Source organism: Hemitrygon akajei, chromosome 6 (assembly GCF_048418815.1).
Source record: "Hemitrygon akajei chromosome 6, sHemAka1.3, whole genome shotgun sequence".
In the NCBI taxonomy this organism is placed as follows: Eukaryota; Metazoa; Chordata; class Chondrichthyes; order Myliobatiformes; family Dasyatidae; genus Hemitrygon; species Hemitrygon akajei.
Window position 1 is genome coordinate 166,353,707 of NC_133129.1, and position 22,617 is coordinate 166,376,323.

Below are 22,617 nucleotides of genomic sequence, written 5' to 3' on the forward strand. Positions count from 1 at the left end.
TACCTAATCAGGAACAAACCTGTCAATGGACAAATCAAAGCTTTTAAGGGGCATGCTTATCAAGAATCCACACAAATGGATTGCATTATATAGCCACACTGTGTCACTTTTTACTCTGTATTGATTTTGGAGTTAATATAAAGTTCCAGACATGGTTAGTAGATAGATACTTTCTTAAAATTTGATCTGGTAGTCTTACAACAGACCTTTTTAACCATGATCCCTGCATCACTGGAATCACTAGCTGTACCTTCAGTGATTATAACCTATCTTCTACTCTGTAGATCACAGGCCCGTTAATCAAATTGGGAAACATGCTGTGGTGTGACTATTGATATATGTACTGTATGCACATCACAACTTACATCGGTCAAGAAAAGGCTGTTGGTGCATCATGCAGAACTATTTGTCTTAACACCACTCTTAAAGCAGGAAATGGAGGTCAGATATTGAACCAAATCAAGAATAAGAAGATAGTACAAAGAGAGTGAGAGTTTTAAATGTAAACATTCCTGCACTCAATATTATGTATGAATTGTATCCAGGCAGAACGTCCGATCTAACAATATCTAACTACTCTGATGATATCAAAGAAAAATACTGATGCAAGGCAAGGTCACTTAAAATGAACATTTTGCTGCTGTTTGTTTGCACCATGGCAAGTTTCGCTATGAACAAACTATAGATTTTTGAGGCACTCTGTTTATTAATTCTGTATTTTTCTTTTATCCTGTTTGGTTATGTTTTTGGACTTGAGGCAGTAGACATCTATACTATTTCTCATATATTGTGCATTGTTTACAGTTATATAGAGCTGCCTGACTTTGATGCTTCGCACTCTGGTATGTAGAAAATATCTAGAATATGAATAGATAAATGGACGCACGTTTATAGTGCTCAATAGAAATCATGATCTGTCTTCTGCACAGTTGGAAGAAATGTGAAAAAGGATATCAAAATTCTTATTTCCTGCTTAACGCAATGCAGCCTTCTACTTCCTCTAAAAACTGACAATAAATACATCTACTTGTACCAAACTTCATAGGAACCAGAAGATACCACAACAGCATTGTGTAGTGATTTAGTCATTTTCACAACATTACTTAGAGATGTTGCAGGTCATTAAACAATCACAATTGCACATTTTCCTACTGAAAACAAAGGCACAATAGAAATGAGGAACGTAAATGAAATGCTTTTGAATAATAATTTTAAAATTTAAAGGGGAACTATATTTGTGGGCTTATTTTCATAACCGATGTGCCACTTTACCAATGGCCATTTAGCAAAATAATACACAGCTAAAATCCTGGTCAAGATTAAGGATTTTTGACCAGCTGTACATCAAACACATCTGAAGAATGAGCACAATTTGTTACTAGTCAACAGCAGTGATCCAGTACAGGCCCTGCAAACCAATTCTTAGTTCTGCTCATCATCAGTCCTTTTGGGATCAGGCTTCCCATGGCAGGTTTAGAAAAGAAATGGTCAAAAGCCGGGACACGTGGAGGAAAAAAACCTAAAGAAACAGAGAACTCGCTTGCAAATAAACTTCATCCTTTGATAAAGATGGCACATCAAATTCTGATCAGTGAGCTTAAACTAATTTGTGCAGCATAACGTAAATAAAATGAACACCAAATCATTACATGATTTACACAGGGCTTCCTCAACAACCTGCCTTCTGGACTTGAAATCCAAACACAGACTGAGCATTCAACTTTTTTTTTTCCTTTTGAAAGCATGCATTTGAGGTCTTTAAAATTATAAAAGTTTTTTATATATACACAATACACATATTTATAATACACATTATTATATATATATATATAATAAAAACTTGCAAGAACTTGTGCAGCATAGCTGGCATCTCCGTCTTCTGTAGCAGTGCAGTCCATTTGAAGTATCTGTCCGGTGGTTGCATTGGTCATGCTAAGGCCATTCATGGTATCTTTTGCCACTCTTTTTCCGTTCCTTTTGCAGGTGCTCCAACTCTGCCTCATACATCATTTCCTGTACCAAGTATTTCTCTCGACGCATTCGGTCACACAAGTCTTTGGGCATATCAGGGATTAGGTAAGCTATGAAGGTCTTGAAGCCAAACACAAAATGCTGAAATAAAACAGAAATCAAAAGTTTGATACCTGCTTTATCATAAGCTCCTTTACATAATTTTAACACCTTGTTCCAATGTCAATTTTGTTCTGCCTTTCCAGCTTTGCTTTACCTTCTCAACTTTACACCCACCATCAAGTGCTTGAGATACTGCATGATGCCATCTCCAAACAAGAGTTTAGAATCCATCCTAACACATTTCAATTACTATCAACATATAACCTGTAGCACCAGAGGTCTCAACACAGAAGACCAGTGTTATACTAAGATAAGGAATGCCTGCTGTTCCACGTCCAGACCACATTTCAGGAAATCTGATTACTTGGCTGTATTCTCCGATTTGCATACAGGCAGAAGCTAAAGAGCAAAACTCCGGAGATTAGGACAACAAAGAAATGGTTGCAGGAGGCAGAGAAGTGGCTGTGGGATTGCTTCAGGTTGGTGGACTGGGCTGTGTTCAAGGACTCATCTGTAGATCTGAACGAATACAGCATGGGTGTCGCGGACTCTATTAATGTGTGAGTCTCCGCAAAATCATTCTGAGTCTTCCCCAACCAGAAGCCCTAGAGGAACAATAAGATTCAGACTCTGCTGAGGGCCAGATCAGAGGCTTTTAAATCTGGTAAGCAAGAAAATTACAAGAGGTCTAAGTATGATCTCTCGAAAGCCAGCTCATGGGCGAAGTGGCAATACTGGACTAGAGTCAATGAAGGATGCTTAACAGTTGTTGCAGTGCTATCACCTCTTATAAAGTTAAATAAAGCAACATACGTGACAACAGGGCTTCACTTCCAGATGAGCTCAATAGTTCTAAGCTCACTTTGACTGTAAAAACATGGAGGAACCATCACAAGCTCCTGCAGCCCCCGATGACCCTGTGATTTCAGTCTCTGAGGCTGACGTGCGAGCGGCCTTCTGGAGGGTGAAACCCATGGAGAGTATCTAGCCCAGACCTAGTACCTGGTCAAGTACTAAAGACCTGTGCTGACCAAATGCCTGGAGTGTTCACAGAGATCTTTAACCTCTTGCTTTGGAACTCTGAGGTACCCACCTGCTTCAAGCAGACTTCACTTATACCAGCACCTAAGAAGAATGGAGTAACCTGCCTCAATAACTACCGTCCAGTAGCAGTTACAAGCACAGTTTAGAGAGGCTGGTGATGAAGCATATCAACTCCTGCCTGAGAAGCAACTTGGATACACTCCAATTCACCCACTGGAGCAACAGGTCAACAGCAGATGCAATCCCACTGGCTCTTCACGCAACCCTGGAACATCTGGGACAGCAAAGATGTACTGTATATATCAGGATGCTCTTTATCAGTACAGGTGCACCACAAGGCTGTGCTTAGCCCCATGCTCTACACACTGTACACTTAAGCACAGCTTCAATGCTATATTCAAGTTTGCTGATGACACTACTGTCCTAGATTGAATCAAAGGTAGTGACAAATCAGTATACAGGAGGGAGACTGTAAATCTGGCTGAGTGGTGCCATAACAATAAACTATTGCTCAGTATCAGCAAGACAAAGGAGTGGATTATTGAGCTCAGAAGGAAGAAGCTAGAAGTCCGTGAGCTAATCCTTGTTGGAGAGGGTCAAAAACTTTAAATTCTTCAGTGTTAGTATTTCAGAGGACCTGTTCTGGGACCAGCTCATAAGGGCAATTACGAAGAAAGCACAGTTGTGGCTCTAGTTCCTTAGGAGTTTACGAGAATTTGGCATGATGGATGTGTAGTGGAGAGTATATTGACTGACTGCATCACAGCCTGGTATGGAAACACCAATGCCCTTGAATGGAAAATCCTACAAGAAGTAGTGGATACTACTTCTTGTAAAGTCCACCCTTCACTTAGCATATCTACATGAAGCAATGTCGCAGGAAAGCAGCATCCATCATCACAGACCCCCACCACACAGGTCATGCTCTCTTCCCACTACTGCTGTTGGAAAGAAGGTACAGGAGTCTCAGGAACAGTTATTACCACTTAACCATCAGGCTTTTGAACCAAAGAGGATATTCTGACTCCACGCATCATAATTTAAAAATTCCTACAACTATGGACTCACTGTCAAGGACTCTTCAAAACATGCTCTCGATATTTATTATTTATTATTATTTATTTATTTTTGAATTTGAACAGTTGGTTGTCTTTTGCAAACTAGTTGAACACCCAAGTTGTGTTAGTCTTTCATTGATTCTATTTTAGTTATTATTCTATTATGGATTTATTAAGTATGCCCACAGGAAAATGAATCGCAGGGTTGGAAATGGTGACTTAAATGTTCTTGATAATAAATTTACTTTGAACTTGTAAGGTACATATTCAGTTTCCAGCCTCTTGGTGCTCTAGCCCTTGGATTACATGATGTAAATGCTTAATTATTCAAACTAAAAATACGTTTGAGTGAATCAAGGAATATCTCTTTACTTGGCAGATTGCCCAATTTGCCAAAAAGGATATCAAGCTAGTGTGATATCTCCATTTTGTACAGCATGTGTGTGTAAAGAGTAATACATGTTAAGTTATTGAGATTTACAACACTGGGACCCCATATCCTGGTAATGCATTTACAGTCCCTTTCTCACTTTCTGCCACACCCCATCTTCAAACTTGAACTAAATCTCAAAGGTAGTTAGCACAAAGTCTACGGAAAGCTCCTGGAGGAGAACCTTGAGCATTTTCAGCAATTTACAACACAGAACATTACAGCCCATTGGCCCATGTTGTTGTGCCATATTTAGTTTATTCCACACTAAGATCAATCTAACCCTTCCCTCCTACATATCCCTCAATTTTTCTTTCTCTTAAATGTTCCTAATGTATCTGCCTCCACCACTAGCCCAGCAGGCGTTCAGCACACCCACCACACTCTTAAAAAAAATCTATACATCCTCTCTATACTTGCTTCCAATCACATTAAAATTATGTCCCCTGGTATTAGTGATTTACATCCTGTTAAAGTCTCTGGCTATCCCCTCTATCTATGTCCCTTATCATTTTGTACACATCTGTCATCACCTCTCATCCTCCTTCACTCCAATGGAATTCCTGGAAATCTGCATGGAATTTCTTCCATGCAGCAGAGTTATGATCAAAAAGTGAATGCGGATATGAGCTGAATGGTACCCCACAGATTACTGTAGCAGCACGCAGTAACAACAGAATGTGCTTTTGGCACTGCTTTTAAATAGTAACATGTCTAATATTTAGTTAAGGCTAACCAAGCTAAGCATCATGATGATTTCATTAGTACATTTTAGGTTTGGTCACACTTAGCTTAAAGGTTTGTGATACTCATTAGAAGTGCTAATAAAGATATAATTGCTAATTAATTCTCAGGCTTGATGATGAAGGAAATTAAAAAAAGGACTACAGCATTATTTGACACCTACACACATTTCCATTCCACAAGATGCAGACATCGCTAAGTGTGGTCTCACCAACATCTTGTACATGATATCCTAACTGCTGTACTCAGTGCCTTGACTGATGAAGGCAATTGTGCCGCATGTTCACCACCTTGTTTAGTAGTGTTGCCGTATCTGCCTGTGCTCATAGGTTTGTCTGTCCTACAACTCTTTCCAAGCTGCTACTTTAGTGTGGAAGTCCTGCCCTGTGCACTTGCCCGAATTAAATTCCTTGGCACACTTCCCCAGTTCATCTGGTTCCTGTTATAGTCTTTGAAAACCTTCATCACTATCCACTGCACCTCCACCCACAAACATGTCCATGTTAATACCATTGTCATAAAAATTGTTGATATAGATGAGAAACAATAATAGACCAGAACCAGTCCCTGTGGCATACCACTAGTCTCAGGTTTCCAGTCTAACTAAAAACCCTCTACTACTACTCCCTGACTTTTGCAACTAAGTCAATTTTATATTCAATGTGAGAAAGATTAATTTATTCCCATTCTTTGCTTTCTATCTGTTAACCGATTTTCATTCTATGATGAATATCTTATCTGATTTTATACCCTATCACAGGGTTTCTCAATTGGGGTTCAGTGAGAGGTCGCTAGGGATACTGTGAGAGATTGTGATAAGAAAAAAACATTGTTTCTTGAACTTCGAGCAACATGCAATGGTGGGCAGTGATCAAGCAGCTCCATTAGCAATCCCGCTAGAGGTCTCTCAGCCCAGTTTGGCAGTGCACAGTGAGACTGTATTTATTTGGTTGAGTCCATTCTCAAGTAAAGTCAAGTCGTCAAGTCACTTTTATTGTCATTTCGACCATAACTGCTGGTACAGTACACAGTAAAAATGAGACAATGATTTTCAGGATCATGGTGTTACATGACACAGTACAAAAACTAGACTGAGCTATGTAAAAAACAACACAGAGGAAAAAAAAACAACTACACTAGACTACAGACCTACCCAGGACTGCATAAAGTGCACAAAACAGGGCAGGCATTACAATAAATAATGAACAGGACAATAGGGCAGTAAGGTGTCAGTCCAGGTTCAGCTTTTGATGCAAGTTATGGAAGGCCATTGATAGTTGTTGAGCGCAATATTGCACAAAGGGGAGGACTGTAGGCTGAGGAGGAGTGTGAAGTATATTTTCTGAGGATTGAATGGACTTGCCCAACTTGGGCTGTGTTGTCAGCCTCTCCCTCCCGAATTACCTCCCCACACTTCCCCTTACTGACTGACTTATGGGAGCAAACAAACTCCATTGGTTTGAGAGCGAGGAAGGATATCAGAAAGTCTTGAATCTTATTGAAAACCACCTGGAAGAACGCTGAACTAAATTGCAAAGTATTTTTCTTCTCTTTCAACACGAGTACACGACTGAGTGAGGGACCCTTTCTCTGAATCTTCTGCTCAGCCTGAGAACTTGACTGATTGTGAACTCAAGATGAGATTTCCTGATCCGCCCTTGGACAAGTTCTGGATTTCTGTGAGAGAAGAGTATCCTGCCATTCATAGGAAAGCAATGAACATTCTGCCGCAGTTTCCTACTTACCTCTATGAGCAAGCCTTTTCTTGTTTAACAAGCATCAAGAGGAAGGGTAGAAATCACCTCATTTCAGTTGAAGGTGAAATCTGTGTGTGATTATCTCAAGTTCGACCCAGAATTGAGTATTTGTGCAGCAAAAAACAAGCTCAGGTTTCACATGCTAAGCCTATATTTGAGCCTGATCATGTCATTTAGTAAGAAAATAATTTTTCAGTCTTGTACAAAATTGTGTCTTAGGCTATAACTTTATTCATACTGCTTTAGCTTATGGTTTTTAGTAACTTTAATATTGTCAATAAGTTTTCATGCTGTAAATAGCATTAATTAAAATCAATTTACAACTTTTATTTAGATTAAATCTACTGAGCCTATCTTTAAGAAAAAATAAATTCCATTTTGGCTTAAGCCAGTTATTTAACAAATATTTATTATGCTTTCTTGAATAGTTTTTAAAATTTATGAAAGGGAAATAAAGAGATTAATTTCAAGAAAGGTAAGTTAAGCTTAACTACCTATTTTATTTCAAGAAAGATTGGTTAAGCATTCATTCTCTGCTCAAAAGAGCATTGGTAATTATTTTTGGATTATTATATCTACAACTTATTGAATTGACTTTATTTCTTACATCTTTCACATACATGAGGAGTAAAAATCTTCATGTTACGTCTCTGTCTGAATGTGCAATGTACAAATTATAGTAATCTGTAATTAATAGCATGTCAATATAGCTTTGAAAATCAATTTTGTCAGCATGAATTAATCAGTCTGATAGCCTGGTGGAAGAAGCTGTCCTGGAGCCTGATGGTCCTGACTTTAATGCTGTGGTACCATTTCCTGGATGGTAGCAGCTGGAACAGTTTGTAGTTGGGGTGACACCCTGAACTGTCACTGTAAATGTCCTGAATAGTGGGAAGTTCACATCCACAAATGTGCTGGGCTGTCCACACCACTCTCTAAAGGGTCTTGCGATGAGGAAAGTACAGTTCCCATACCAGGCAGTGATGCAACCAGTCGGATGCTCTCAATTGTGCTCCTGTAGAAAGTTCTTAGGATCTGGGGACTCATGCTGAACTTCTTCAACTGTCTTGAGGTGAAAGAGGTGTACTTATCAGCCGTGTTTTTCACCACACGGCTGATAAGTACAGACCAAGTGAGGTCCTTGGTGATGTGTATGCTGAGGAACTTAAAGCTGTTCACTCTCTCAACCCCAGATCCATTGATGTCAATAGGGGCTAGCCCGTCTCCATTCCTGCTGTAGTCCTCAACCAGCTCCTTTGTTTTTATGACATTGAGGGAGAAGTTTCCTTGACACCATTTTGTCAGGGTGCTGACTTATTCTCTGTAGGCTGCCTCATTATTATTTGAGATACGGCCAATCAGTGTAGTATCATCTGCAAATTTAATTAGCATTTTGGAGCTGTGGGTGTCGACACTTGTGGGTATACAGAGGGTAAGGGAGGGGTGCTTAGGACACAACCCTGGGGGTCTCCTGTGTTGAGGGTCAGACGGTTAGAGGTGAGGGAGCCCACTCTTACATCTTGCCGGCGATCTGACAGGAAGTCCAGGATCCAGCTGCGCAAGGCAGGGTGAAAGCTGAGGACTCTGAGTTTCTTGTCAAGCCTGGGGGGAACTATGGTGTTGAATGCTGAACTGTAGTTCACTGATCACGTTAATGTGTTGTGAATGGTCGATATAATTTTTACACTGGGGTTCCCTGAGACCTGAAAATTACTTCAAGGGTTCCTCCAGGGCAAGAAGTTGAGAAAGGCTGGCCTATCATCTTGTTGACAATGTCCTGTGTAGGACCTCAGGGAAAACCTTTTCAAAAGTCTGATACAAACAGCAGAAAATGTCTCCAAAAATAGTGATCATTGCTTTCTGTTCATTCCCACAAGAATTTCTCTTGCTTACTCATATTGTCCCAGAAATGCTTTCTATGTGACCTGCGTTTGCATTAGAAATAATAAATAATGCTTCAAGTGGAACAATGTCATGTATTTGCTTGTAAAATGGTGTCTGTAGCTTCAAGGGTGCTAGTTTGTTTAAAGAATCCTATGATCTATTGTTCTCTGAGTTGAAAAATTGTCTATAGAGCCAGTCTTCAGAGGCCCTTGGAATAAAATAAAATCCTGTTGTGCCGTGAGGACCTCTTGAATTCCTGTACAAGCCCTTACAAGGTCACAAGAATTCCCAGCGATTCCCCTGGCAAACACAAAAATAAACAAAAACAACTGTGAAAAGTCAGGCCCATGATGATTTCACGCAGTTAATATTATCATAAAACCACATGACGCAGGAGCAGAATCGGCCCATCGAGTCTGCTCTGCCATTCCATTATGACTAATTTATTTTCCCTCAGCCCTATTCTCCTGCCAACATTGAAGACACCTTCAAAAGCGATGCATCAAAAAGGCATCCTTAAGGGCCCCCATCACCAAGGTCATGCCCTCTTCTCATTGCTACAATCAAGAAGGAAGTACAAGATATATATATAACTTATTGTAATTTATAGCTTTTTATTGTGTATTGCAATGTACTGTTGCCATAAAAACAAATTTCATGACATATGCCAGTGGTTCTAAACCTGATTCTAATTTTGTTACTGGACCCCCTGCTTTAGGAAACATCCTCTCCATGTCCACTCTATCTAGGCCCTTCATCACCACCAAAGTATTAACTGAAATAGATTTAATGAATTAAAGTGTTACATTAACACTAAAACATCAAATCAATGTGAAACTTATGAACATGGCACACACCACTGGCACAGTGAAAAAGATTATTAGCTTGTGTTAAAGCTTCCTTTGATTTTTAAAAACAACGGGTGCAATTGCAACACGCCACTGAATGAACGAGATATGGAGGGACCAGAGTACAGGCCCTCTATTCTTTAATATTTATTTTAGTTCCCCTTCGTGTTCTCAGAATATTCAATCATTCTTAATGTAAATACTTGCAACAAGGGGATTTGCGTTAAATCTTCGGCATTACTATAAACACATTTGGATGCATTAGGAAAGCAGCTGTTATTTCACCATTTCTTGCCCTGAACAAAGAGTCACTGGTAACAATTGGCAATCAAATTAAAAACCCAACTTGAAGTTTTTGTTCAGCTGGAACCTGGCTTACTGACGTATCCCAACATATTTTATCCTTAATTGGCAAAGTAAAGATGGAGAACAATGCTTAATGTCTTGTACAATTAGAATCTCATCAAGTCCTGCTGAGAGCCAGGACCAGTGTCACAGATGTGAATTATTTTCAAATTAAAAGGGCAAATCCTCACCACTCGATTAGTTTCCAGAGTGTTTATTCGTGTATTTTTTTAAATTCAGCAATACAATATGAAGTAGGCCCTTCTGGCCCCTTGAGCCATGTCTCGACAAACCCATAACCTAATCACGGGACAAATTACCATAACCAAAAAGTCTGCTCAACACATCTTTGGACTGTGGAAGAAAACCGGAGGTCTTGGAGGAAACCCACGCATTCAACGGGGAAGAAATACAGAGACTCCTTACAGAATGGCACCAGAATTGAATTCCGATCTCTGGAACGTCCCAAATTGTAATAGTGTTACACGGACCGCTACACTACCATGGCGCCCAGAGTGTGACGTGTTGCTTACATTTTTCCAGACACTAATGGAACGACACACCAATGATTACAGAGAATCATTCCAGCTGTTATTCCATTGACATTATATGATTATAATAAAATTTTAACAGGCGGCCATGTTGGAGTTAAACTCTCTGAAATCTAATTAATAATTTTTAAATCATTATTACATAATCCTTAACAAATATTCAATCAACTGTACTTCTGCTCCTTCAGAAGATGGTGCTGCCAATGAAGTGTAATAGAACAAAGTATTGGATAGAATAAGCAAGTTGGGTGTAGTTGAGGTTGAAATGATTATGAATGTTCTCGGTTATCCAGGACATTATATATCAAGTACCGGTAGTAAATCGAGGCAACTGATCTTTCTGTGTTGTCTAGAAAGCACTTTGCCACTCATCTGAGAGGCTTCTTCAATTCTAATCCATCGAGGGTAGTTTTCTGGCTTATAAACTCAACGAGTTGTTTAGAGGTATGGCAATCACATGAGGGTCGTTAAGAGTCATTGAGGTTATGTGAGGGCCAATAGACTTATCTTTGCATGAAAACCCATCGCTGAACAGAGGGTTGGGGGTACGACACCACCTATCAGCTACAGTCGGCGCTCCTTATCTGTGGGGGATTGGTTCCGGGACCCCTCGCGGATACCAAAATTCGCGGATGCTCAAGTCCCTTATTTAACATGTATCAGTGCAGTGGTCTTTAGGACCCAGCAGAACCCTGGACTTTATTTAACATGTCTCAGTGCGGTGGACATTAGGACCTGGCGGCACAGCTCTGAATCCGCAATGTTTCTGTTCACGAAAATGATTACGATCGCGATTGAAAATATGGTGGAAGTAATAAAGCCATCGGAAAGCGATGAAACACCATCGGTCATTGGAAAAGCATTAGGCTACAGTTGGTCAACGATTGGAACAATTTTAATGGAGCATGTGAAAGGTCCTGCCCCGATGAAAGCTACAATTATTACTAAGCAACGCAGTGGTTTAATTATTGAGATACGTATGTTTCTTAAGTGTTTTATATGCATAAAAAGGTAAAATATGTACTATATACTAAGGAAAATGTTTGACTAACTGACGCTAAATAATACCGGATGTACATGTCCCGACTTCAAATCCGACTTAAAGACAGACTCAGGAATGGAACTCATTCATAACCTGGGGACTGCCTGTACTTTTAAGTCATTTCTAGATTACTTGTAATACCTAATACAATGTAAATGCTATGTAAGTAGTTGTTACACTGTATTGTTTAGGGAATAATGACAAGAAAAAATAGTCTGTACATGCTTAAGCAATGAGTGCTGGAGAGAGAACTTCCGGGTTTTCCCGATCCGCGGTTGGTTGAATCTGTGCATATGGAATCCGCAGATAAGAAGGGCCGACTGTATTTACAGTACAGTGCAATCCTAATATCTCAACCCTTGTGTTTCCACAACAGTTCACACCTCCATTCATACCAAAGATAAGACTAATGACCTTCTCATTATCTGCATGACTCTTAGCAACCCTCATGAGATTGCTATACCTTTCAATAATTCGAACAGTTTAGAAACTGCAGAACTACCCACCATGGATTAGAATTGAAGAAGCTTCTCGGATGAGTGGCGAAACATATTCTAGATAGAAAAGCGAGGAAGACAAAAAGGAATACAGATCCCGTGAGAGAAATTAAAATCAATAAATTTGGGGCAGTTTTATTCATCATTTGGAAAAGCAAAGAATAATAAAATATTAATAGTGATTTGGTAAGGAAAAACTGCATGACACCAAATCTGTCATTCTATTTGCTTCTCCCCCATTCTTTCTTCTATTGACCTCAACAAAATGAAAAGTAGGTAAAAACAGACAGAAGAATAGTTGAAATAGAGAAAGCAGCCTTGAACCAGTAAGATCACGGCAGCCATAATACCATAAAACTATAATATAGGAGCAGAAGTAGGTCATTCGGCCCATTGAATCTGCTCTGCCATTCAATCATGGGCTGATTCAATACTTCCAGTTATCTCCACTCCCCTGCTTTCTCCCCATAGGAACATAACAACTTCAACTGTGCACCAGCCAAAACACTTTTCTCACTGTCCATAGTATCCAAAAATCCACTAATATCAGTTTAGAATACTTTCAGCAACTGAGTAGTCACCTATCTCTCAGAGAACATTTACGACCCCTCTGGAGGTAGGGCATTATTCTCCTTGTTTGAGTACTCTAGAGCAGACAGCATTACGCAATCTAGTGTGTGAACATCAAAATTGCTGGGCTGTGAGTGAGGAATGTCAGCTGCAAAATCTTTTAAAAATCTTGATAAAATTTGACACTGATTCTGCACAAAGGGCCTCAAGAGTATGAGTTCTGTTAAAATAAAGCTGCTAACAAAACATACTTATATGTACAGAGGAATGTCAGGACAGGGAGAAAGAAAAATAACATGGCTGCATCTCGATTTTCTGCTACCACCTCAATTGATATAATGATAATAATTATAGATTCCATCATTCTAAATCAAGCCCGATGGAAGAGCAGGATTTTTTCATGTTGTTATACTGACTATCAAGAAGCATTTGATTCAGTCTCACATTCATGGTTAATGCAAGTTACTAACACAGGCACAATCAAGTTGCAAACATCATTCACCAATATCTTGCTTTAAAATACAAAATAAAAGACACCATACTTTACTGTAAATACAAGCCTGGTCCAGTTTTAGAGTCTGAATACCACAAATTATATTATGACTAATCAGTTATTACAGAAAGGACAATCCATAATAACTGTCTGGATATAATATTACAAGATAAACAAGCAAGAACAACTTACATTATAGATAAAGCCTAACTATACATATATAACATACAGAAATCAGTAAGAAAAAACACCAGAAATATGCCAAATTAAAATAGGAAATTGAAAGACTATGGAAAATGAACAAGCTATACATTATCCCAATAGTAATATCTACAACTGGTATCATCCCAAAGTCACCACACAATAGCATTAAACAATTAGACTATGCAGCAGTACTTAAGTAAATCTTCGGAATGCCACGATACTAAACACCACAAGAATAGTCCAAAAGTTCAATAGTTCCATTTAATATCAGAAAAATGTATACAATATACATTCTGAAATTCCTGTTCTTTGCTGACATCCACTGACATCCGTGGAAGAGATCTTATAGAATCATATAAAATTATGAAAGTGATAGATAAAATTGAGGCAGGAAAGTTATTTCCACTGGTAGGTGAGACTAAAACTTGGGGACTTAGCCTCAAAATTCGGGGAAGTAGATATAGGATGGAGATGAGGAGCAACTGCTTTTCCCAGAGAGTGATGAATCTGTGGAATTCTCTGCCCAATGAAGCAGTGGAGGCTACCTCAGTAAATATATTTAAGACAAGGTTAGATAGATTTTTGCATAGTTGGAGAATTAAAGGTTATGGGGAAAAGGCAGGTTAGTGAAGATGAGTCCATGGCCAGATCAGCCATGATTTTATTGTATGGTGGAGCAGGGTCATGGGCCAGATGGCCCACTCACGCTCCGATTTCTTATGTTATGTTCTAAAGAAGAAGAGTGCCTCAAAGAATGAATGACAGTAAAAATGTTAGAACCCCAAGGTCACCCAGCTCCCCCCTCCCACACACAAGCAGCAGCAAAGTACTGATCCTCCTACCCCACCCACTTCCGCCAAAAAAAGCATCAGCGCATTCCCCTCACCAATAGCAAAGCCCCCAATAAAGATCATGGTCTGCTGTACAACACTAACTAATTATTCACCTGATAATTCGACATGCATAGGCTCTCTCGGTCTCCCTAATAAAGGGAAAAAAAGGTGCCCCCTTTCACAGCGGGAGGGGAAGTAAAACAAAACAACTCGCCGATTTACAGTGATAAAAATTCGTAGCAATTGAGAAATGAGTGTGCTTGGCCATGCCTGCACCTCAGGTTTTAGCAGCTTGAGCTGCTTAAAAAAATCAAAATATAACAATAATAGTAATGATTATTAATAATTAGTGCTCGGCTGCATGGACTTGGAGGACAGGTAAGGAGTGGGGGCTCGGTCTTGGAACTGGGATGCTTGGACATAGTTGCAGGGAGAGGACATCCATTGGGACGTAGTTGCAGGGAGAGGACATCCACTGGGATGTAGTTGCAGGGAGAGGACATCCAGTGGAACGTAGTTGCAGGGAGAGGACATCCACTGGGACGTAGTTGCAGGGAGAGGACATCCGGTGGGACGTAGTTGCAGGGAGAGGACATCCACTGGGACATAGTTGCAGGGAGAGGACATCCATTGGTGTAAAATCAACCATGAATCCTTCCCCCCCACCAGGTCCAGAAACAAATCCAGGCATGCCTGTACCCAGATTGAGCAGTGCTCTAGTCAGCGCCTGTTCTCTATGTTAGGGGCGGCTGAAACGACAGCCTGGCTGTAGGTATAAAAGCAATACCCTTTCAATTTATAAATGGAGAAATATCTACAGAATAGAATGATACAGCCACTGCCTGGATCTACTGCTGGGCATGACAGTAAGCAAACTGCTGGTGGTGCACTGCTGAGTTGGTGGGCAGGGACCAGGAAACTTGAAAAAGATACAGCCACGATTCAAAGTAGCCCACCGCCATCACAGGCAGCAACTTCTGCAAGCGCTTCTCTGGGGAGCAGTCAATGTACAACCGAGAACACTCAGGCAGGTAAGAGAAGAAAGGCACACATGAAATGGTCACCAGAAGTAAACACATTCATAATGCATGTATATTACTGAATAATGGAACTTGAGACTGACATGACAGCATACAGGGATAAACCTCATCAACAGTTTATAGCGCATTCAAGTAAATGCACAACAAATAGCAGGTCAATGTAGAGTGATAATAATAATAGCAAAATTATTCAAACCCTTAGCAATTCCTCAGGGCATTGTCAGTCTTAATAATCTCATCTGTAGCACTGTGTGAAAGGCATAGGCACAAAGACTTTTGCAAAATACCATTGTACCTTTATGTATTGCACTGCACTGCTGCAACTAAAATAAAACAACTTTAATGATCAATAAACCAATTGTTTGGAATTCCCTTGTGCCTCAGGGCTGGGTGCATCTATACCCACGGCACCCCCTGCCCCTTGTACTCCTTTTCTGCCACCTGTCCCCCACCCCTCCTCCAGCACTCCACCCTTCCCAGTCCCAACATCCTTTGCTTCCGGCAGATTTACAAACTCGCTCTCCACTCCACATCGAGAAATAGAATCAAACCCTTAGCAATTCCTCAGGGCATTGTCAGTCTTCAGCTGCTTTAGTAATGACTTTCCATCATAAGCTCAAAGGTAGGGATCTTTGCTAATCGGACATCGTTCTATTTTGTTTTTAATTTCTCAGAAAATGAAGCAGCTGATGCCTGTATGCGGCAAGACCTTGAAATGACCGGGCATGAACTTCCAAATAGCATAGAAAATTTATACTAAATGAGCCAGGCATTATTTCCAACTATGGAGAGTCAAGAGCATCTCACTGACGTTTACCAGTCCTCCACTATGAATATTGATGATCAGAAACTCAGATAAGCTAGCAATATAAATACTGTCATTTTTACAGAAAGATAAGAGACCAAACTCCAAAGCCTTTCTTCCATTTACAAGTCTGAACAATAATGGAATGCTCTCCATTGATCAGGATTAGTGCAGCTACAACTATGTTTGGTGTTGAACACAATCCAGACCAAAGAGGCAAATTGACTCGTACCCTAGCCACTAAATTAAACTTACATTGCTTTGGTCACTGGTGCAGTGTGACTGCAGGGTACCACATCTACAAAAATGCACTGTTATTCACCAAGCCTAAGTTGTTTTCTGCCACCAAGGTCACGATCAGTAGGTACATCGAGACACCACCGTGAAGCTGTACACTATCCTGATGTGCAAATTGTCCCTGTAATACCAGGCCCTTCAGCAAAAGGGAATAACTACACTTATTCTATTTCTGGTGTTCCCACAACCAATGGTCTCACTTTAAGGACTCTTTATCTTTTTTATTTCACGCTCTCATTATTTGTTGCTATTTATTTACATTTGTATTCGCACAGTTTGCTTTTCATTGATCCTGTTCACAGTTCTGTTCTATAGATTTACTGAGTTTGCCTGCAGGAAAAGGAATCCCAGGACTGTATGTGGTGATATGTATGTACTCTGATAATAAATTTAGTTTCAACTTTGAAGATTTCCACATCCTTCATTAAACCCTGGAACTTCAAACAAACTCTACTAAAGAATTTTCAGCAGGATATCCGGGGCAGTTCAAGTTGGCTCCTTAAGGGCAATCCAGGATAGGCAATAAATGTAGGGCTTCACACTAATAAACAAGCCAATTTAAAAAGAAAATACTAACAACTAGTGTCAGATGAGGGAACTGGCAGCATTTTGCAAGTCATCCTGCTCCCCAAAACACAAAATCAACCTCATACACCACATCCAGAGAAATGATACGCATCTTAAATAGTAATTCACACACTTTTCTCAGAGAAAACTCCTTTTCACAGGGTGAAGGTAGGCAGAGAATTGAACAACTGACCTCAAACACAATGATGAAAGCCAAACGTGCAGCCAGAACATGCCAGAATTGCAAGGTGACTTCGTATCGATTGTGATCCCACGGAGGAGCCCTGTAGTCTCTGTACCTGCAAGTTAAAAGCTAGATAGAAATCTGAAGTTCCTACAAATGTCAAAACAACCACTGTTGAGGGCAGATTATAACACATAGGTTTTCATTTTGGATTCTGAGTAGCCCCAGTTAGGCTCTCCAATACTCTCAATTAAAGTCAGCCATCTTATTCCAAACTCCCTAGGAGCCTGTGGAGATTCAGCATCTAAAACTTTGACAAACTTCTATAGATGTGTAGTGGAGGGTGTATTGACTGGCTGCATCATAGCATGGTATGGAAACACCAATGCCTTTGAATGAAAAATCCTATAAAAAGTAGTGGGTTCAGTCCAGTACATCATAAGTAAAGCCTTTCCAACTACTGAGCACTGTTGCAGGAAAGGAGCATCCATTATCAGAGATCCTCACCACTCAGGTCATGCTCTTATTTTGCTGCTGCCTTCAGGTAGATGGTACAAGAGCCTCAGGACTCGCACCACCAATTTCAAGAACAGTTGAAACCATCAGGCTCTTGTAAACAACTATTTTCCTTGCCCATCCATTGAGATGTTCCCACAACCGATGATCTCACTTTAAGGACTCTTTATCTTGTTATTTCATGTTCTCGTTATTTATTTATATTTGCATTTGCGCAGTTTGTTTTCTTCTGCACTCTGGTTGAACTTTTATTGATCCTGTTGCAATTACTATTCTATAGATTTGCTGTGCATGCTTGCAGAAAAATTAATTTCAGGGTTGTATATGGTGACATGTATGTATTCCGATAATAAAATTTACTTTGAACTCTTGCACCTTTATTTTTTCCACACATATGGTTACTCTGTCATGGCAAGGAAGTTAAAACAAACTACTTCACAAGAGAGCTGGTTAAGGGAGGTCAGCTCGTTCATTGGAAGAAGAATTGGAATGACTGCTTTTCCAAAGTTGTCCCCACAAATGAATTCAGATTTTAAAAAATGAACTTGGACAGTAAAGAGAAAAAGGAGAAAAAGAGCTGCATATAATCAAATTAGAGAAAAATTAAAGATAGATCCTCAACATTAGGCCTTTTTCTGAATGAATCAGATAACTTGTGGGAATAAAAGCTCTCCATCTATAATGCTTAATATTTGTTGAATAACCTGTCTCAACATACCTCCATATCAGCTGGACAAACTATCACAAGTCGCTGTCCATATCACTCATTATATGCAATTAAAGGCAATCTCAAGGTTTTTTAACAGAATTCAACTTTTCTGCTATTTATCTGTCCTAAAACCACCTTAATAATCTCATCTGTAGCACTGTGTGAAAAGCATAGGCACAAAGACTTTTGCAAAATACCATTGTACTTTTATGTATTGCAAGGCACTAAAATAAAACAACTTTAATGAGATACATGAGTGATGATAAACCTGATTCTCATACAGATCTCTGTTGTGGACTAAGAGTGGGGAGGGAGCAGGAAGCAGCAGTGTGACATTCTGTAATGATCAATAAACCAATTGTTTGGAATTCCCTGGTGCCTCAGGGCTGGGTGCATCTATACCCACGGCACCCCCTGCCCCTTGTACTCCTTTTCTGCCACCTGTCCCCCACCCCTCCTCCAGCACTCCACCCTTCCCAGTCCCAACATCCTTTGCTTCCGGCAGATTTACCAACTCGCTCTCCACTCCACATTGAGAAATAGAATCATGTACCCTAACTATATACGTGTGCCTAAGACTTTTGCACAGTACTGCATATTTGCATCTTTGTAAGTGATAATATAAAATGATAACATGCATCTTTGCGTTTCATAAGCTGTTCATATTCTCCTCCTTCTTAATGTCATTATTTATATAATGAAGAAATGTTCCTTTTTCTTTAATTCCTCCAGTTGAGAATGATGATGGGAAATGAGATATTTCCATTTCACCTCAACCTTTTCAAGTACATTAGAAAAATGTTTTATTGGATGGACTGGGCAAAAAGTCCACCTATGTGCTAATCATAATTGTAGCAACATGTATTCTAATGGAATTGAATTTCTGAAGAAAAGATTAATCTGGACAGTTCATTTAGCTTCTGCAACAAAGGAATAATTACTAGCCTGGAGAATCATGGCCTGGATTAACACATGCTCCCAAAATATGTTTTCATGCATTGAAATGGGAAATGTCCCATTAATTGTACAAAAAAAAACAGAAAAAAAAGAGATTTGGAGAAATATGCAGCATTTCATAATACATCAAACAGCAGGATAGCCTTTACTGTGAAAGGTCTTAAGTTTAAGGAAAGGGAAGATTTTACCGACTTGTACAAGGTGCTGCTGAGCTCACTTCTGGAATACTGTGCACAACTTTTTGTCCAATTACATGAAAAAGATAAATACAGGTTGAGTACCCATATCCAAAAATCCAAAATCCAAAAACCTCCAGAATCCAAACACCTCCAGAATCCAAACAGTTTTTGAGCATTGACTTGACTCAAATGGAAAATGACACATGGCACTGAGAAAGTTCTCAGGCAATGGACAGGTCTCTGTACACCACAGACAGTTCTGAGAAGTAACCAGACATATGTAATGAACAGAAATGAATGAAAAACAGAAAAACAAGGCAAAAAGTGAAAAATGAAGATCTTGAAAGTGTACTGAAAAAGTGGATTCATCAGCACTGGAGTGAACATTTACTGCTTAGTGGTATGACAATAACTAGCAAAGATCTATCACAACAAACAGAAAATTAGAAGTAATTATGAATATTCAGCAGGCTGTTTGCAGAAATTTAAGAAAAGGCATGGGATTAAATTTTGACAATGTCTGCTGATCGCAAAGCAGCAGAGAAATTCATTGATGAGTTTGTCAAGATCATTGATGATTAGACGAAGACTAATCAGTGGCACATAAATTCAGAGTCAGAAATGATGCCGACCCCAAGCTATCTCATTACATATTCCTGAATCCCAAAAAGACCAAAATTTGAAACACTTCTAACCCTAAGCATTTCAGATAAGAGGTATTCGATCTGTAGTGGCATTGGAGGCAGTCTAAAGGAAATTCACCAAACTAGAATGTGTTCTATGTGTCTTGGAGTCAAGAAGAACGAAGGGTCACCTTATTCTAGTATATAAGTGAGGACAGATGTTGAGATGAGGAGGAACTTCTTAAAGCTAGAGAGTGGTGAATCTATGGAATTCATTGGCACAGACTGCTGTGGAAATCAAGTCATTAGGGTTATTTAAAGTGTATGTAGATAGGTTACTGATTAGTAAGGGCATTAAATGTTTCAGGGAGAAGGCCACAGAATGTGTTGAGAGGGAGAACAAGTCAGCCAGGATGGAATGGCAGAGAAGACTCGATGGGCCAAATGGTCTATTTTTGCTCCTTTGACTTATGGTCTGATATTGAGATGCTTTCACGAGTGTGTCAGCTACAAACAATGGGAGATAGCTTCAAAATAAAGAGCAGGTCATTCAACACTGAGGTGAGTAGAAATTTCTTTTGTCAGTGGGTAAAAAATCTTCGTAGTTTTCTACACCTGAGGGTAATGAAGATGAGATAATCAGATAAATTTAATGTGGAGACAGATAAATATTTGAATGAATGAAATTAAGGGCACCAGGGAACTGGTACAAAAGGGCTGAGATTGGGAGACCGCATAGCCGAGCACCCATGCTTCAGCTGCCAGAAGAAGCAGGATCTCCCAGTGGCCACCCATTTTAATCTACTTCCCATTCCCATTCCAGCATGTTAGTCCATGGCCTCCTCTACTGCTGTAATGAGCCACATTCAGGTTGGAGGAGCAACACCTTATATTCTGTCAGGGCAGCCTCCAACCTGATGGCATAAACATCAATTTCTCAAACTTCTGGTAATGCCTCCCACCCCACCCCCGCCGCTCCTTCACCATTCCCAATTCCCATTTCCCTCTCTTGCCTTATCTCCCTACTTGCCTATCACAACCCTCTGGTTCTCCTACTCCTTCCCTTTCTTCCTTGGTCTTTTGTCCTCTCCTATCAGATTCTCTGTCCTCCAGCCTTTTACCTCTTTCACTAATCGACTTCCAGCTCTTTACTTCACTCCTCCCCCTCTCCCAGTTTCACCTATCTACTACTTTGTATTTCTTCCTCTCCTCCCCTCTCCTCCCCTCACCTTCTTATCCTGATTTCTCATCTTTTTTTTTCTCCAGTCCTGATGAAAGGTCCCAGCCCAAAATGTCAACTGTTTACTCTTTTCCATAGATGCTGCCTGGCCTGCTGTGTTCCTCCAACATTTCGTATGTGTTGCTCGAAGTTAAGACCAGCATAGGTCAGCCACAATTATATTGAATAGTAGAGCAGAATTGAGGGGCTGAGCTACCTACTCCTGTTCCGATTTTCTAGTGCTTCTGTGAATAAGATTAAATGTAATTTTAGTAATATGTAGCTCTCTGGCTACCTATAACAATGTTGTATGGATCTTGTTTATACCAGGCCAGGTATCATGTTCAGACCATCTAGTGCTATATTAAACAAATTAGATTCAGATTTATTTATTACATGTATAGCAAAACATACAGTGAACTGCGTCATTTGTGTAGTAACCTCAGGATATGCTGGGGACAGCCCCAAGTATAGCCACGCATTCTGGCATCAAAACAGCTCGTCCAAAATATTTGGTAGAACATAGAATACAAGAAAATAGGATTCAAGAACTACACATAACCTATTCCAAAACAGGTCCTGCAGTAGGTGAGGTGGCAACAAGATCTGGATACGAAGGCTGGAATGAGGGAGAGTAGTTCAGGAAATACCATAACAGGCTCATCAGTTTGTTTCCTTCTGGGCCCCATTTCCTCTTTTGCAGAGACATCACTTAGATTTGAGATGGTTGTGTTGAATAAAAGGAAGAGAAAATACACCATTCTAATACTCACCTGCATAAGCCTTTTTCATGTGTCCCAAAGTCACTTTTATTGAAATAGGATAAGCTGCTATTTACATAGCCTGTCAAACATCTGAAAGAACATTAAACAAGTCACTTTTCTGTGAATAATAATAATTAAGTTGTTAATTACTCTGCACATTTTCAAAATTTGATGGTTTAAATCCCAAAAGGATTAGTTCTCTTTCCACTGAACTTCCTAAGCAGATTGATAAACTGGAATTTGTACAAACCCTTTTGAGAATATGGCTCTAGAAATATTTATATTGTTATTATTTTATACCAACACATGTTCACCTAATCCAAGTATTTTCATTGCCAGTGAAATGGAATAGGCCTGTTCAGCCATAAAACAAATGCTGTTGAT

General features: G+C 39.7%; 1 protein-coding gene across 1 annotated transcript in view; it reads right to left on the reverse strand.

The window, feature by feature from the left end:
- Positions 1–1,848: 1,848 nt before the first annotated feature.
- The window catches only part of ano3 (anoctamin 3), a 386,470-nt gene continuing 365,701 nt past the window's right edge, over positions 1,849–22,617 (reverse strand). The window contains exons 25-27 of the mRNA XM_073049723.1: positions 22,243–22,323; positions 17,276–17,381; positions 1,849–2,112 (exon numbers count right to left, since the gene is read on the reverse strand). Of these exons, the coding sequence (XP_072905824.1) occupies positions 1,933–2,112; positions 17,276–17,381; positions 22,243–22,323 (367 nt within the window). The 3' untranslated portion in view covers positions 1,849–1,932. The remainder of the gene's footprint in view (positions 2,113–17,275; positions 17,382–22,242; positions 22,324–22,617) is intronic.